This window comes from Cherax quadricarinatus, chromosome 3 (assembly GCF_038502225.1).
Source record: "Cherax quadricarinatus isolate ZL_2023a chromosome 3, ASM3850222v1, whole genome shotgun sequence".
Taxonomy (NCBI): domain Eukaryota; kingdom Metazoa; phylum Arthropoda; class Malacostraca; order Decapoda; family Parastacidae; genus Cherax; species Cherax quadricarinatus.
The window spans coordinates 21,857,189-21,875,610 of NC_091294.1; the positions used below are offsets into that span (position 1 = coordinate 21,857,189).

General features: G+C 39.3%; 1 protein-coding gene across 1 annotated transcript in view; it reads right to left on the reverse strand.

Annotated features, from left to right (window-relative positions):
* Positions 1-394: 394 nt before the first annotated feature.
* LOC128706593 (F-box/LRR-repeat protein 15) overlaps positions 395-18,422 on the reverse strand; it is a 174,919-nt gene continuing 156,891 nt past the window's right edge. The window contains exon 6 of the mRNA XM_070090712.1: positions 395-659. Coding sequence (XP_069946813.1) covers positions 645-659 — 15 coding nt within the window. The 3' untranslated portion in view covers positions 395-644. The remainder of the gene's footprint in view (positions 660-18,422) is intronic.

The following is an 18,422-nucleotide window of genomic DNA, read 5'->3' on the forward strand; positions in this document are numbered from 1 at the left end:
AATACCACACCCAACATTTATTGATCAGACATTCCAGCAACTTACAAACTGCACTACTAAGAGCAAAGAGTCAATAATAGGAGGCATCATGGCCTGAAATACCTGGTTTATGAAAGGGCAGTACAGCACCAGTTTTCCATGGACAAGGAAGAACCCCTTGTAACCAAACAACAACATGTTCAGAACCTTGAGCTTTTCTCTTTATTTTTTTTTCAATTTATTGTTTTTTTCATATTTTCTTGGATAGCTTGCATTTATATTGTGGTGAGTATTACTATGGACACATGTATTTAGTAAAAAATCTCTTAGCAAGTAAAATATGGCATTTTTACTGATATTTGCAAGTGATAGCTGATGGCAAGTAAGATCCTGTTGTTAAATTAGACACATGTGCAACTCTTGGGTATCTTTATTGAGGAAAAGTTTCACCACACAGTGGCTTCATCAGTCCATACAAAGGAGAAACTTGAAGAACAGGAGGAGAATGAGGTAATCAGTCCCTCAACCTTGAGTCGATGTGGTCAGTCCATCAATCTTGAATAGAATACGGCATATGAGCGGAGAAGCAGCTTATAAACCGTAGGGAGGAGAGGGGCAGCAGTGGTAGGTGGTGTCACATTTGTCTACTGTGGAAGTAGGTGATTCTAGGGACCCACAAACTGAAAAAAAACAAGAATATTGTCCTAACTAAACCTAATGAAAAACCACTGCATCCCACTGACACAGCTAACAAGATAAACGACTTCTTCTCAACCATAGGTTCTAATCTCGCCAATAAAATCCCACGTGCCAATGCCCATGCCGGGGACTACCTAGATGGGAATTTCCCAAATTCCTTCTATCTTGCTCCAACTGAGCCCACGGAAGTCACCGAGATTATAAAGGCACTTAAAAATAGCTCAGGGAATCTGTCTCATGTCCCACCATTATTGTACAAGAGAGCGGCCCATGTCCTCTCGCATGCTATCTCATTACTTTTTAACAAGTCACTAGAAGCTAGCACCTTCCCGAAACTACTCAAGATGGCAAGGGTTACACCAATACATAAAGGTGGTGACCCTACAGATTTAAACAACTATAGGCCAATATCAAACTTACCATTGCTATCCAAAATCTTTGAGAAACTCGTGCACAGGAGACTATATTCATTTATAACGTCACAAAACATACTCAACCCCTGCCAATTTGGATTCAGGAAAAATAAAAGCACTAACGATGCAATTATAAAAATGCTAGATCTGCTTTACACAGCATTGGAAAATAAGGAATATCCACTAGGAATTTTTATTGACCTAAGAAATGCTTTTGACACAGTAGACCACGGCATCCTACTCCACAAACTTGACCATTATGCTATAAGAGGCAATGCGCTTGCTTATTTCAAATCTTACCTTACTAATAGGTATCAGTATGTCACCATTAAAGACACAGCATCAACAACACAGCCACTTGATACTGGAGTTCCGCAGGGAAGTGTCCTTGGTCCCCTGCTCTTCCTCATATACATCAATGATCTTCCAAACGTATCTCGACACTTGAACCCCATTCTCTTTGCTGACGACATGACTTATGTCATCTCTCACCCTAATCTTGCCACCCTCAACACCATTGTTAATGAGGAGCTGATCAAAATATCGACTTGGATGACAGCCAATAAACTTACACTTAACACTGACAAAACCTACTACATTATGTTTGGTAGCAGAGCAGGAGATGCGCAAATTAACATTAAGATCGACAACACTCTAATTGCCAGGCATAATGAGGGCAAATTCCTAGGTCTATACCTCGACAACAACCTGAACTTCAGCACCCATATCCAACACATAACCAAAAAAGTATCCAAAACGGTTGGGATCCTCTCCAAGATACGATACTACGTGCCACAAACTGCCCTTCTCACACTATACCATTCACTTATATATCCATACCTCACCTATGCTATCTGTGCTTGGGGTTCAACTGCAGCAGCACACCTAAAGCCAATAATAACCCAACAAAAAGCCGCAGTAAGAATAATCACTAAATCCCATCCCTGGCAACACACCCCCCCACTCTTTATAGATCTAAACTTACTCCCTGTTCAGTACATCCACACTTACTACTGTGCAATCTACATCTACAGGACCTTAACCCTTTGAGGGTCGACAGGCCCTCTCCGAAACTCGTTCTCAGGGTCGGCCAAATTTAAAAAAAAAAAAAAATTATTTTCTCTTATGAAAAGATAGAGAATCTTTTCCCGATCATAACGACACCAAAAGTTTGAAATTTGATAGAAAACTTACGGAATTATGCTCTCGCAAAGTTAGCGGTCTCGGCATGGGGTTTACGGATCGGCGATTTTGCCCACTTTGAGCCCCATTTTCGGCCAATTTCACTGTACTAGTCGACAAAAAACATGAATATTTCGCTAGAACTCCATTTTTTCTATCGAATGGGTGCAAGAAACCACCCATTTATAAATTCAACTATCCAGTACAGTGGTCAGAATTTAGCAATTTTGCCAATTTCACACAAATTTCAAAAGATGCCAATTTCGGAATAGGGTCCAGAATAAACAAGAAAGACATTCCTGGCACTAAAATGACATTTCCTCTAGTCATTAGTCACGTCTCAAGGCCCCTCTTATATTCTTTTGCTTTCCACTTTGAATTTTTATTCTCACAAAAAATATAAGATTTACTGTTATGCAGACTACTGCATTAGTGTAAAAAATGGTATAAATATTATTGGTGCACTTGTGAAAGAATATTAGACTCACCAATTGACGTGTATTGCACGCTTGGCACGATTTGTTTACTTTTGAAGTTTGGTAAAAATCGAACATTTCTGCTACTTTGAGCTCAATTTCAAGGCACCTTTCATTGTAAAACCAGTCAAAATCATCTCAATTTCAGTAATATGTCTTCCATTCTATAAAACGAGACCAAGAAAACTAGAATACAACAATAAATACTATACGAAAATACACTGCAAAGTCGCTGATTTATTAAAAAAAATGGAAAAATTTTTTTTTTTCTCATTATGCACCGTGTGCTGCAGGAGTTTTTTTAGACTGTGCACACTGACCACATTGACCCATTCTTTCATATGAAGGCCTACCAGCTTTCTCCCACTAGATTTGAGGTCGCTAGAATTTATGAGTACTAGTACGTCAAAAACCCCTACGCGTAAGACGTACTAGTACGACGAAAACCCTCAAAGGGTTAAATTCCAATATTAACCTTGACCTAAAACGCTTTCTTGATAGTTGTGACAGAACTCACAGGCACAACACCAGACACAAACATCTCTATGACATTCCCCGTGTCCGACTAAACCTTTACAAAAATTCAATGTATGTCAAAGGCCCTAAAATCTGGAACACCCTACCTGAAAATTCCAAAACTGCAGACACATTCATCACCTTCAAAACTACCATCAGAAAACATCTTATCTCCCTGATACACCCTGTCAACTAATAATACGAATACCACCTGGTGGTTCACACTTACACTCACTCACCCATTTGACCATAAACAGAAATATCAATCTCAATCTCAAAATTATGAAACTTAACTAGTGATAAGTTGGCCTGTGATACTCCAATACTGAAACTATGTATAGTGCCAAAACAAAAGCATTCACATTGCTAAACTCACAAACTAGTATTTAGTCACTTAGCCATAATACCAACTTACCTCATAATTTTGTAATATTTTAAACTTAAGATTTAATTTAAGTCTGCCCGAAATGCCTAGCCATGCTAGGTGTTCTAGTGGTACACTCTGTAATTATTATTTTACTACATGTAAACCACACAATAACCAAATTCTGTAAACTCAGCATTGTAATACTTATAGAGAATAAAGTTTGATGTGAGTGAATTTAAGGCCAGCAAAGGCTGGTTTGAGAGATTTAAGAACCGTACTGGCATACACAGTGTGGTAAGGCATGGTGAGGCTGCCAGTTCGGACTACAAGGCGGCTGAAAAATATGTGCATAGAGGCTGAAGGACTGAAACCTGAACAAGTGTTCAATTGTGACGAAACAGGCCTCTTTTGGAAGAAAATGCCAAAGAGGACCTTCATTACACAGGAGGAAAAGGCAATGCCAGGACACAACCCTATGAAAGACAGGCTGATGCTCATGTTCTGTGCTAATGCTAGTGGGGATTTCAAAGTGAAGCCATTACTAGTGTACCATTCTGAAAATCCCAGAGTGTTCAGGAAAAACAATGTTATGAAGAGTAAATTGTGTGTGTTTTGAAAATCTAGTAGTAAGGCATGGGTCACGAGGGAAATTTTCGTCGAGTGGTTCAATGAAGTGTTTGGCCCTAGTGTGAAGAATTACCTCCTGGAAAAGAAATTGGATCTCAAGTGCCTGCTAGTAATGGACAATGCACCTGCTCATCCTCCAAACTTGGATGACCTAATTTTCGAGGAGTTTGGGTTCATCGCAGTAAAGTTCTTGCCCCCGAATACCACTCCTCTCCTCCAGCCCATGGACCAGCAGGTCATTGCAGTGGTAAAGTGCGGTCATACCGCTAAGCTCTTGGGAGTTAGCGTGGGCTGTTACCCATACCATGGCTTGTTGTAGTGCTTTAGAATCCCAGGTTCATGTGTTGAAGAAGGAGATTCTACTTCTTCAGGAGGAAAATAAGAAGCTGAAGCTTCGCATAGATGAGTTTGGGAGCAAGTGTGAGAAGGATTTAGCTGGTAAGGTAGGAATGGTCACCAGCAGTGATAGTGGCAGCCGCTTTAAATGGCAAGTGGTTCACAGTTCAGGAAGAAGGAAGATGAGGAGAGTTAATAGAGATGTGAAGGTAGGAAATCGATTCTCTGCTCTCCAAGACGAGTGTACTGCAGTGGTTAGTGAGGTTGAAGGTACCACTGATTCCCCTGCTAATCAAGGTAAGAATATTTTAATAGTAGGCGATTCTCAGGTAAGATATATGGACCGTGCATTTTGTAACAGAGACAGAAGGTCAGACAGAGAGTGTGTCTTCCTGGAGCTGGTGACAGTCAGCAGGTTGGATAATATTATGGCAGGTAATGGGAACAAGCCCATTATCTGTCTTAGTGCTGGGGGTAATGACATTGGGAAGGGCAGGAGAGAGGAGCTGCTGGATAAGTACAGGTCAGCCATAGAAGTAGTTAGGTCTAAGGGAGGGATCCCAGTCATATGTAGCATCTTGCCTAGAAAGAGAGTGGGCAATGAGTGGATGCCTAGGGCAATTAGTATAAATCGCTGGCTAGACAGGTACTGCAAGGAACTTGCAATCCCATTCATTGATAACTGGGGCCTTTTCTTTGGCAAACGTGATATGTATGCAAGGGATAGGGTTCATCTCTCTGGGGATGGAGTGGTTGCATTAGCCAATTCAATTGAGAGGGTAATTGATGACTTGTCTAGGAATTTAAACTGATAGATTATAGGGGTATGGGTGTTTGTGGGAAACAATCAGGCTGCAGCATTAGGTTTAAAAACAGCAGTTATTACCGGGATACCTCAGGGATATGTTTAAAAGACAATATTCAAAATAAAGTTGCTAGTAATGGTAAATCAATTGATCAACAAACAAAGAGAGATACTAGAGGGCAACGAGTGACTAGCTTCCTTAAGGTTTACTATACAAATAGTAGGAGTCTAAGAAATAAGATAGATGAGCTAAAATTACTTGCAAGTGTAGGTAATATAGATATTATTGGTATAACAGAGACCTGGTTCAACCTGAAAGATAGAGAAATGCCTTCTGAATGCAACATACAGGGTTATAAACTATTCCACACTGATAGGGTCAACAGGAAGGGTGGTGGTGTGGCGATGTATGTCAGAGAAAATTTAAATTGTTGTCTTAGACATGATATAAGATTAGAAACATCAAACACAGAATCGGTTTGGCTTCAGTTTCTCGAGGGTTGTGACAAATTAATTTTGAGTGTGATTTATAGGCCCCCAAAACCTTGATAGGGAGTGCAGTAAGCTGTTATGGGACGAAATTCATAAGGCATCTAGATAGGAAAATGTTGTGATAATGGGAGATTTTAACTTTAGACAAATTGATTGGAACAATATGACAGGAAATCTTGAGTCTAGTGACTTTCTTGATACGGTTCAGGATTGCTTTTTAGAACAGGTTGTGACAGAACCACCTAGAGGAAACAATCTGCTTGACTTGGTTCTTGACAACAAAGATTCACTAATTAATAATCTTGAGGTTAATGATGAGCTGGGGGAAAGTGATAACAAATCACTTAGTTTCAATATATCATGGAATTACCCAGATAACTGCAATCAAATCTCTGTCCCAGATTTTCACTTGGCCGACTTCATGGGACTGAAAAATTACTTGGGTGGGATAAATTGGGATGTCCTAACTATGGGTCAGGTAGGTGATCTTGGATGCCAATATGACGTTTTTCAGAGCATAGTTCTAGCTGCGTAGACAACTTTTGTTCTGAGTAGGGAAATTAGATCTAACAAAAATGATCCCAAATGGATGAATAATAGATTAAAACATCTCATTGGTCAAAAGAGAGGCATATATAGGCGTATCAGAAGAGGGGATGGGCAGTTAAGAAATCAATATATTCAATTAAAGAGAGAAATAAAGAAAGGAATAAGAAAAGCAAAAAGAGATTATGAGGTTAAGGTCAAAAGGGATTCAAAGACTAGCCCAAAAGGGTTCTTTCAGGTATACAGAAGTAAGATTAGGGACAAGATTGGCCCACTTAAGAGTAACTCTGGTCAGATCACTGACAGTGATAAGGATATGTGTGAAATTCTAAATACCTACTTCCTCTCAGTTTTCACCCAGGAAAATACTAGCGATATTCCTGAAATAATAGATTACGTAGAACAGGATGATAATAAACTATGTACGATTGCGGTAACTAGTGACATGGTCCTCAGACAAATAGAGAAACTAAAACCTAACAAATCCCCAGGTCCTGATGAACTGTTTGCAAGGATGTTAAAGGAATGTAAAGAGGAACTTAGCATACCTTTGGCTAATCTTTTTAACATATCACTACAAACTGGCATAGTGCCTGATAAGTGGAAAATGGCAAATGTAATACCTATTTACAAGGCAGGTGACAGGTCCTTGGCTTCGAACTATAGACCAATAAGCCATACCTCCATAGTGGGAAAATTTATGGAATCAATAATTGCCGAAGCAATTCGTAGCCATCTTGACAGGCACAGATTGATTAATGATTCTCAACACGGTTTTACAAAGGGGCGTTCCTGTCTTACGAATTTACTAACTTTTTTCACTAAGGTGTTTGAGGAGGTAGATCATGGTAATGAATATGATATTGTGTATATGGACTTCAGTAAGCCTTTCAATAGAGTTCCACACCAGAGGCTATTGAGGAAACTTAGGGCACACGGAATAGGAGGAGAAATTATTTCCTGGGTAGAGGCATGGCTGACAAATAGACAGCAGAGAGTTTGCATAAATGGGGAGAAATCAGAATGGGGGCACGTCACAAGTGGTGTTCCTCAGGGGTCAGTGTTGGGCCCGTTGTTGTTCACAATTTACATAAACAACATAGATAAGGGAATAAATAGCGACATAAGCAAATTTGCTGATGACACCAAAATAGGCCGTCCAATTCATTCTAATGAGGACATTAGAGCACTCCAGGATGATTTGAATAGACTGATGCAATGGTCAGAGAAGTGGCAGATGCAGTTTAATATTGACAAATGCAAAGTTCTAAATGTTGGACAGTTAAATAACCATGCCACATATAAACTAAATAATGTAGATTTTAATACTACCGATTGCAAAAAGGATTTAGGAGTTCTGGTTAGCAGTAACCAAAAACCAAGACAACAGTGCATTAGTGTTCACAATAAAGCTAACAGAATTCTTGGCTTCATATCTAGAAGTATAAATAATAGAAGTCCTCAGGTTGTTCTTCAACTCTATATATCCTTGGTTAGGCCTCATTTAGACTATGTTGCTTAGTTCTGGTCACCCTATTACAGAATGGATATAAATGCTCTGGAAAACGTACAAAGGAGGATGACAAAGATGATCCCGTGTATCAGAAATCTTCCCTATGAGGATAGATTGAAGGCCCTGAATCTGCACTCTCTCGAAAGGTGTAGAATTAGGGGGGATATGATCGAGGTGTATAAATGGAAAACAGGAATAAATAAAGGTGATGTAAATAGTGTGCTGAAAATTTCCAGCCAAGACAGGACTTGCAGCAATGGTTTCAAGTTGGAAAAATTCAGATTCAGGAAGGATATAGGAAAGTACTGGTTTAGTAATAGAGTTGTGGATGAGTGGAACAAGCTCCCGAGTACAGTTATTGAGGCTAAAACGTTGTGTAGTTTTAAAAATAGGTTAGATAAATACATGAGTGGGTGTGGGTGGGTGTGAGTTGGACCTGACTAGCTTGTGCTGTTGGGTCTGGTACAGTGCTCCATCCTTGAGTGGGGATGACCAGACTGGGTGGGTCATTGGGATAATCTGGGGGGTGGGTCATTGGTCTAATCCAGAGGGGGGACATGGACCTGCTCCACATGGGTCAGTAGGCCTGTTGCAGTGTTCCTTCTTTCTTATGTTCTTATGTTCTTACACCAAAGCAATGTTTCACAGGTGTTTGACTGTGACCACAGACACTCACTTGACCCTAAGGGAATTTTGGAGAGAGCATTTCATCATCCTCCACTGCATAACCCTCATAGGTATGGCTTGGGAGGGAGTGACTACCAGGACTTTGAACTCTGCTTGGAGAAAATTGTGGCCAGATTGTGTCGACAAGAGGGATTTTGAAGGGTTTGGGACTGACCCTGATGAGCCTATGTCTGTTGTTAAATCAATTGTGGCACTGGGGAGTTCCATGGGGTTGGATGTGAGTTTGGAGGATGTGGAAGAATTGGTGGAAGACCACAACGAAGAGCTCACCACTGAGGAGCTGCAAGAGCTTCAGCAGCAAGAGCAACAGATCGCAGCTCAGAATCTTGCTTCAGAGGAGGAGGAAGAGAGATGGAAGAAGGTGCCTTCTTCAGAAATTAAAGAGATTTTTGCTATGTGGGGTAAGATGGAAAGCTTTATGGAGAAACATCACCCTAACAAGGTTGTTGCAAGCCATGTTGGCAACATGTACAGTGACAAAGTCTTGGGCCATTTTAGGGAAGTGTTAAAGAGATGCCAGAAACAGAGCTCTCTCCACAGTTATTTTGCGAGACAGGACTCCAGTGACTCTCAAGGTGGTCCTAGTGGCATTAAGAAACAGAGAAGAGAAGCAACCCCAGAAAAGCAATTGGTACCTGAGGTGTTGATGGAAGGGGATTCCCCTTCCAAACTATAAACAATCCACTCGCTCTCCTCTGCCAGTCTCCCATACACTAAGAAGAATCTCCAATAAAGGTAAGTGTTATGCTGTTAATGTCTCATTCATCATTTCCCATTGTATTGTTTATGTACTACATCTATATTTCATGTAAAAAATATTTTGTTTTAATACTTCTGGGTGTCAGGAACAGATTAATTGTATTTACATTATTTCTTATGGGGAAAATTGATTCGCAAATCGTAGATTTCAATAATAGTAGCAACTCCAGGAACGGATTAACTATGAAAAACGAGGGACCACTGTATTAGCAAGGGGCGATGAATTTGTTTACTGACGTGGTCTTAGGAACAGAACTCTGTTGGTAAGTGAGGAGAGGCTGTACTTACCAGTCATGCTTATGCCTCATATCAATAAGCACAAAATAGCACTTTATCTTTTTTTTTTGGGGGGGGGTTATCCTAGGCAATTTAAACTATGTATAATAACTGTACTTATGTGTACCTGTACCTAAATAAACTTACTTAGTCCCTGATTCTGGTTTATGAGTGGTTCTGGGACAAAGACAGTCAGAAAGAAAGGCAGAGAAAGAGACAGATAGAGTGAGCTAGCCAGTTAGTCAGCCAAACCCAGCCGGCTTGCCAAACACATATTACATGTTACAGAATCATTTCTCTTTACTTAGGGATGTTGCACAAATGTTGCACACGGGTTTTCTAGGTTTTTTATATTTCTTCGACCACTTGTGGCCACATCCATCTCAAAGTTGCTAAACTCAGGGTCAACATCACTTTTCTCTTAAAAGGGGAGTGTTAATATGACATGGCATTAGTGAATCCCTGGTGTTTGCCACGCTGTTTGAACTGGTGCTTCCCAGATTTTTTTAATACCACACACACTAAGCGTTAAGATCCATTCTATACTGCCTAGGCCTATCAGGCCTCTGGCACCAAATTTGAAGGCAGGAAAAATATAATGCTGATCTAAGTTTGGAGCACTAGCAGGAAGAATGTAGATCAATGTGTGGACAGTTATCCCTTAAACTGTCCAAATGTAGATCTACGTTATTACCGCTAGCACTCCAAATGTAGATCAATGTTTTATTTTTCCTGCCTCCAAATTTGGCATGAATGGCCTGATATGCCTGGTCAGTACAGAATGGGTCGTAACACTCGGTGTGCACAGTATTAAAAAAATCTGGGACCACTTAGTACCTTGTGGGGACACCAGTTCAACTGAGTCTCAGCTAGAGCAAACAGCACAGCAAACACCAGGGATTCACTGATGCCTTGTCATATTAACACTCCCCTTTTAAGAGGAAAGTGATGTTGACCCTGAGTTTAGTGGCTTTGAGATGGATGTGGCAACAAGTGGTTGAGGAAATATCAAAATCCTCAATAATAACCCATGTGCAGTATCTTTTCAGTTTTGATACCACTGGTAGTGTCATCCTGCCAGAATGTCCTATAACCTCTGCCCCCAAGTAAAGAGAAACAATTCTGGAACATGTGTAATATATATTTGGCAGGCAGGCTGGCTGGGTGGTTGACTGGGTGGGTGGCTGGTTGGCTGGCCAATTGGCTGGCCAATTGGCTGGCCGACTGGCTGGCTGGCTGGTCAATTGGCTGACTGACTGGCTGGCTGGTCGACTGGCTGGCTGGCTGGCTGATTGACTTTGGCTGTCTGTATCTGTCTCTGTCTGTATCTGTCTCTGTCTATCTCTGTCTCTGTATTTCTGTCTCTATCTCACAGGTACACAAAAATGCAGTTATCATACATAGTGTAAATTACCTAGGATAACCCCAAAAATGCAGACAAAGTGCTATACTGTGCTTGCAGATATAAGGCATAATAAGCATGACTGGCAATAAGCATTTTCACTTGATCAGAAATCAGACGTGATGACTCTGCATCGTGTGCAATACCTGTTGGTTCATGAGCGGCTCTCTGAGACAGAGACAAGCAGAGACAGGAAGAGACAGAGACAAGCAGAGACAGGAAGACAGACACACACAGGCAGACAGATGAGGATAGACAGACAGACAGATAGACAGACATGTTTAAGTGTAACAGTGAAAACAAATAAAGCCACAGTTCCCTGGAGCAGTGCTTGATCATCAAGTGTCACTCCACTACTACACTGTCAGCAGTGGAGTGATACTCGTCTTACCCCTTGCTTCAAGGAGTTTCATATATACAGTACTCCAGAATCTCTAAAACATTGCTGGGACATATACAGTGGACCCTCGAATTTTGAGCTTAATCAGTTCCAGGAGCTAGTTCTAAAGATGAAATGTTCAAAAGTCGAACCAATATTTCCCGTAAGAAATGATGGAAATACAATTAATCCGTTCCAGAAACCCAAAAATATTCACAAAAAAATACATTTTATAGAGATTACATTATAGTTTTACATACACACAACAAACATACATAGTACAGTTAGTAATAAATTTAAATAAACATAAAAATAACATTTTTACTTACCTTTATTGAAGATTGGTGATGGCACCTGGAAGATAGGGAGGAGGAGTGAGGGAGTTGGGGTTAGCATTTGGAAGGGGAATCCCCCTCCATAAGGACTTTAGGTATCAAAGCCCTCTATGGGGTTACTTCCCTTCTCTGTCTTTCAATGCCACTAGGACCAGCTTGAGAGTCACTGGACCCCTGTCTCACAAAATAACTGTCCACAGTCCTCTGTTTCTGGCGCCTCTTTAACATTTCCCTAAAATGGGATATGGTTCTGTCACTGAACTTGTTGCAAAGATGGCTTGTTTCAGCTTGCTCAGGGTGGTACTCCTGCACAAACATTTGGACATCAGTCCTCTGTATCTGGCACCTCTTTAACATTTCCCCGAAGTGGGACATGGTTCTGTCGCTGAACTTGTTGCAGAGATGACTTGTTTCAGCTTGGTCAGGGTGATACTTTCCAACAAAAGTTTACAACTCATTCCACTTTGCACACATGTCCTTAACCCATTCAGGGTCCAGAGGCCAAATTTCAGTGTGCACCAGTGTCCAAAAATTTTCAAAAAATAATTTTGTTATTTTTTCTTATGAAATGGTAGAGAATCTTTTTCTGAAGGTAATAAAACGAAAAGTATGAAATTTGATGGAAAACTGACGAAATTATGCTCTCGCGAATTTTGATGTGTCAGCGATATTTACGAATCAGTGATTTTGCCAACTTTGACTCCCATTTTAAGCAAATTACAGTATTCCAATCAACCAAATTCTTAGCTATTTCACTAGTATTACTTCTATTCTATCGATTGAGCACAAGAAATCGCTAAGTCAACTGTTTCAACAACAAATAAAGTGACCGGAAATTGGTAATTTGGCCAATTTGATGCAAAGTTCAAAATATTCCAATTTCAAAATAGGGTCCAGAATAAACAATGCACACATTCCTGGCACTAAACTAACATTTCCTCTGTTGATTAGTTACGTTTTCAGGCTTTACAAATGAATTCCATTTTGATTTTTTATTCACATAATGAATTTTTATTCAAGCCAAAAAATAGAAGATTTACTGTTATGCAATACTTTAATAATTGTATAAATTATATCATCACATTTGTGAACATATATTAGACCCACCAGCTGGTGTGTATTAGACGTGTGAGGTCATTTGTTTACTCTTGAACATCGGCAAAAATTTAACATTTCTGCTATTTTGAGCTCTGTTTCAAGCCATTTCCAGTGCTAAAACCAATCAAAATCATCTCTATTTCTGTAGTATATCTTCCATTCTATCAAATGAGACCAAGAAATTGCAAATGCAACTATAAAAAACATACGAAAAAACACTGCAAAGTCGCTGTTTTAATCGAATATTAAAGTCTCAGTTTTTTTCTCTCATTATGCACTATGTCCTGCAGTATTTGTTTTATGTGGTGCACACATACCACATAGATGTATTCTCTCACATCTAGGCCCAAATTTACTGCTCACAGCTTATCAGAGAGAGCCGAGCTCATGGCATAGATCTACGGTTTGGACCCTAAACGTAAAGCCGTAGATCTATGGCACGGACCCTGAAAGGGTTAATCACTGCCATCTCTTTATCCTCGATCCACACTAGCAACAACTTCTCAACCTGATTGACTGTCTGTGGTCTATTTTTGGTTAGCATATCAACACCTTTTGCAACATCAGCTTCCTTGATTTGTTCTTTCTTTGCCAGGATAGGAGTGATGGTTGACTTGTTTTTGCCGTACATCCTAGCAAGCTCAACAGGTCTCACACCACTCTCATATGTTTGTATCTTTCCTTCTTCACGTCTATGGTGTTTCTCGTTTTCTTTACCACAGGGGTACCACTAGCAAGTTTCTTTGGGCCCATGGTAGCTTATTTCACTGTCGCACAAGCACTCAACACAAAGAATTAATAGTGAAATGTTTGAATGAGCGCACAGGTTAGTGTTCACTCAAGCATCAACAAAGCCAGACTGCTCACGATGCCTGCACGAGGACGCAGACAGAGCGGGCTGGCAGACAGGTCCGGTACCCGGTGGTTCAAAAGACGGGTAGAGTTCGATACTCGGAGCAAACTTCTTTCGAAAAAAGCGGTCGAAACTCAAAAAGGTCGATAATCGGTATGTTCGAAACTCGAAGGTCCACTGTAAATACTTCGTATATATTTCTAGACCAAGGCAGATGAAAGTGTTCACCTGTCAGTGTGTTTGTGACTATCTGAGTACTATTTCAGTACCTAATATTAATGTCAGAACAAAGGTTGGCTATGAAATCACAAGAACTACTACAAAATTTAATTATCAGAACATAAAAATTACTATATAAATTGAAAAACCAGCCTGATAAGAAGGGCAAAAAAATTGTATTATGAGAACAGATTATCCAACTTACGAGGTGATATAAAAAAGACCTGGAAAACCCTATCAGAAATTCTGGGAACAAAAAAGATATCACGAAATAGCGAAATAAAATTAGCAAAATCAGATGAACCCCAACTCCCACCAACAGAAACAGCAAACAGACTCAATGATTTCTTCTCCACTATAGGACAAAACCTTGCCAATAAAATCCCAAGCTCAGATACCCCACCAAATGACTACCTCACCGGCAACTACTCGAACACACTGTTCCTAGCTCCGACTAACCCATACGAAGTCTCCCTTATTATCAACGCACTAAAAAACAAGGCAGGAGATTTAAATACCTTACCACCCTTTATATACAAAAAAGTGTCACAAGTGCTATCACCAATCATTGCAACACTCTTTAACAAATCCATTGAATCCTCCACCTTCCCTACAGTACTCAAAATAGCAAGGGCCACCCCGATCCACATAGGAGGAGACCAAACAGAGTTGAATAACTATAGGCCAATATCCAACTTACACCCTCTCTCAAAAATCTTCGAAAAATTAATTCATAAACGAATCTACTCCTACCTTATCTCCCAAAACATACTCAACCCCTGCCAATTTGGATTCAGGCCTAATAAAAATACTAATGATGCTATTATACACATGCTAGAACATATATACACTGCAATAGAGAAAAAAGAAGTCCCACTGGGGATCTTCATTGACTTACGTAAAGCTTTTGATACAGTTGATCATGACTTGCTCCATGTAAAATTGTCACACTATGGTATAAGAGGGCACTCCCTCAACTACCTCAAGTCATACCTCAGCAACAGAAGCCAATATGTGTACGCAAATGGGGCAAACTCTTCTGCACAACCAATTACAGTTGGTGTCCCACAGGGAAGTGTCCTTGGCCCTCTTCTCTTTCTCCTATACATAAATGACCTACCAAATGCTTCGCAATTACTCAAACCCACACTATTTGCAGATGACACTACATACGTCTTCTCCCACCCGAGCCCAGTCACGCTAGCCAATACTGTAAATACCGAATTACAGAAAATATCTACCTGGATGAGGACTAACAAACTTACACTAAACATTGACAAAACCTACTTCATTCAGTTTGGTAACAGAGCTACAGATGTCCCTCTTAACATAATGATAAACGGATCACCTATCACAAAGCTAACAGAGGGAAAATTCTTAGGAATCCACCTTGATAATAGACTCAAATTTCATACACATATACAACAAATTTCTAAGAAAATTTCCAAGACTGTAGGCATACTATCGAAGATACGGTACTATGTTCCACAGTCAGCCCTCCTGGCCCTATATCACTCTCTTATTTACCCCTATCTCACCTATGGAATTTGTGCATGGGGCTCAACAACAATTAACCATCTCAGACCACTAATTACCCAACAAAAGGCTGCAGTTAGAATGATAACAAATTCTCACTACAGGCAGCACACTCCACCAATATTCAATACACTAAACCTACTCACCATACAAAACATCCATACTTATTACTGCACCTATTACATACATAGAACACTTAACTCTGATATTAACCCTCCCCTCAAACATCTCCTTGCCAACCTCAACAGAACACATGACCATAACACAAGGCACAGATCACTCTCTGATGTTCCTCGTGTCCATCTCACACTTTGCAAAAACTCAATGCACATAAAAGGCCCTAAAATCTGGAACTCATTACCTGTAAATATAAAAGAAACACTACCTGTTTATAAATTCAAGTCTCTTCTCAAAGATCACTTACTCACCCAAAACCAAATAAATACTGAATAACTGAACCTTATAAATTGTATATCTTAAATGTTTCTCACAATTATATCACATAAATGTTAAACCTAAAACCCAATCTAACTTTATTATTTTTTAAATACACTACCTAACAGAATACTCCATTCTACTGAATGTACAACAATGCATACAACCATATGACCTGTCTTTGTAATACTCACTTGTGCTTTATAGTAATCTGTTTACATTAAAGTTTTATCACCGATGTCATCATTGCTTAGTTCATCTTAAGTTAATTTTAAGCCAGCCCGTAATGCTATGCATAGTATAAGTGGCTTTGGCATGCTGCTCTTATCTGTATTTTTTTGTACCTCTGTATGTGTGCTCAAATTGTTAATAAATAAATAAATAAATAAATAAATAAATAAATAAATAAAAAGGAGAAAAAAAGGTCAGGAAACAAGAAATACACTTAAATATGTAATGCTGAAGAGTCATACTAGGGATGTATATGAATGAAGTAATGCAAGTCATCAAAGGACTAGTGGGAGTATATTACATGCTTGAGGATTGCAATTGCTTTAAATTTTAATGAGAACAGATAATTCTCTTTAAAGAAAAGGTTAATTCTCTTGGGTTTGTAATAATTTTTAAATCTTTCAGGGTAAACACGCCAAATCTCAAAGGGTGCACCAGGGTCCAAGAATTTTTGAAAAAAAAAAAAAAAAAAAAAATATTTTTTCTTACAGAATTAAAGATAGTACTTTTTCTGTAGGTAATACAACCCAAAAAATTTTTTTTGATTAGTAGTTACAGAGATATAGAGGTGTGAAGTTGACCCTCAATGACCTGGTGGTGGCAACATCCGCAACTTCCGTAAAGTTTCATTATTTTATTTTAGGATTTTGGTACTTTTTTTCTTTTCTTTTCTAAGTTTTTTCCAGTAACTTTTGTGGCCTGTGAGACCAATATAATGTATAATGTATAAACGTACATTCATTGTACATACTCAACACAATAACTGCACTAATTTGTTTATCATTATATTGCTTACAAAACTTGTTTACAAGTTAATTGTAAACAAAATAATGATGAAAATATTAGTGCGGTTGTGTTGAGGACAACGGTACCATATAGTACCATATGGTATAATGGTACCACAGGGTGCAATGATACCCTGTGGTACAATATACCTTAGGGTGCAATGGTACCATATGGTACAATGGTACCATAAGATACAATGGTACCAAATGGTGCAATGGTACCATATGGTACAATGATAAATTATGGTACATTGTACCATATGGTACTGTTGTATTCAACACAATAACTGCACTAATATTTTCATCATTATTTCATTTAAAATAATTTTTTACAACAAAAAATGTAAAAATGTTGTATATTAATGTTCTCATATGTATTTTTACATATGTACAGCCATTGGACATGTTGCTTGAGGTGGATGACGAAGTGCTTTGTCTGGGAAACTGCTGAGTCGGGGGCTTGTGTCCCCACTCACTCACTCACTCAGTCCTGGCTGGTGCCTTGTGGCACCAACACCTCCTACTGGCCATGTGGACCAGGGTACCACATGGTACATTGTACCATATGGTACATGGTACCATACAGTACAGAATACCATATGGTGCAGGGTACCATATTGTACAGGGTACCATATGGTGCATGGTACCATATGGTGCAGGGTACCATATGGTGCATGGTACAATATGGTGCAGGGTACCATATGGTACATGGTACCATACAGTACAGGGCACCATATGGTACAGATACAGGGATCCCTATGGAAATAAGTCACACCTGACTTTTTTGGGTTATCCTAGGATTTTATACATATGTTGCTATGTATAATAATCTATGTAACTGTATTTCTGTACACCTGAATAAACTTACTCAAGCACATGTGGCATCATAAGTAAGTTTATTTAGGTATACACAAATAAAGTTACATAGATTATCATACATAGCAGCATATGTTTGGAGACCTAGGATAACCCAAAAAAGTCAGACAGACTTATTTCCATTAGGGCACCTGTACCCTGTACCATATGGTACAATACATCACTTGGTATAATGTGCCATATGGTAAAATGTACCATATTGTACATTGTACCATATTGTACATTGTACCATATTGTACATTTACCATATTGTACATTTACCATATTGTACATTGTACCATATTGTACATTGCACCATATATCATTGTATAATATGGCACCAGTGTGCCATATGGTACCATTGTACCATATGGTACCATTGTACTATATGGTACAATGTACCATATAGTACCAAGAATATTGTCCTAACTAAACCTAATGAAACACCACTACATCCCACTGACACAGCTAACAAGATAAACGATTTCTTCTCAATCATAGGATCTAATCTCGCCAATAAAATCCCACATACTAATGCCCATGCCGGGGACTACCTAGATGGGAATTTCCCAAATTCCTTCTATCTTGCACCAACTGAGCCCTCGGAACTCACCGAGATTA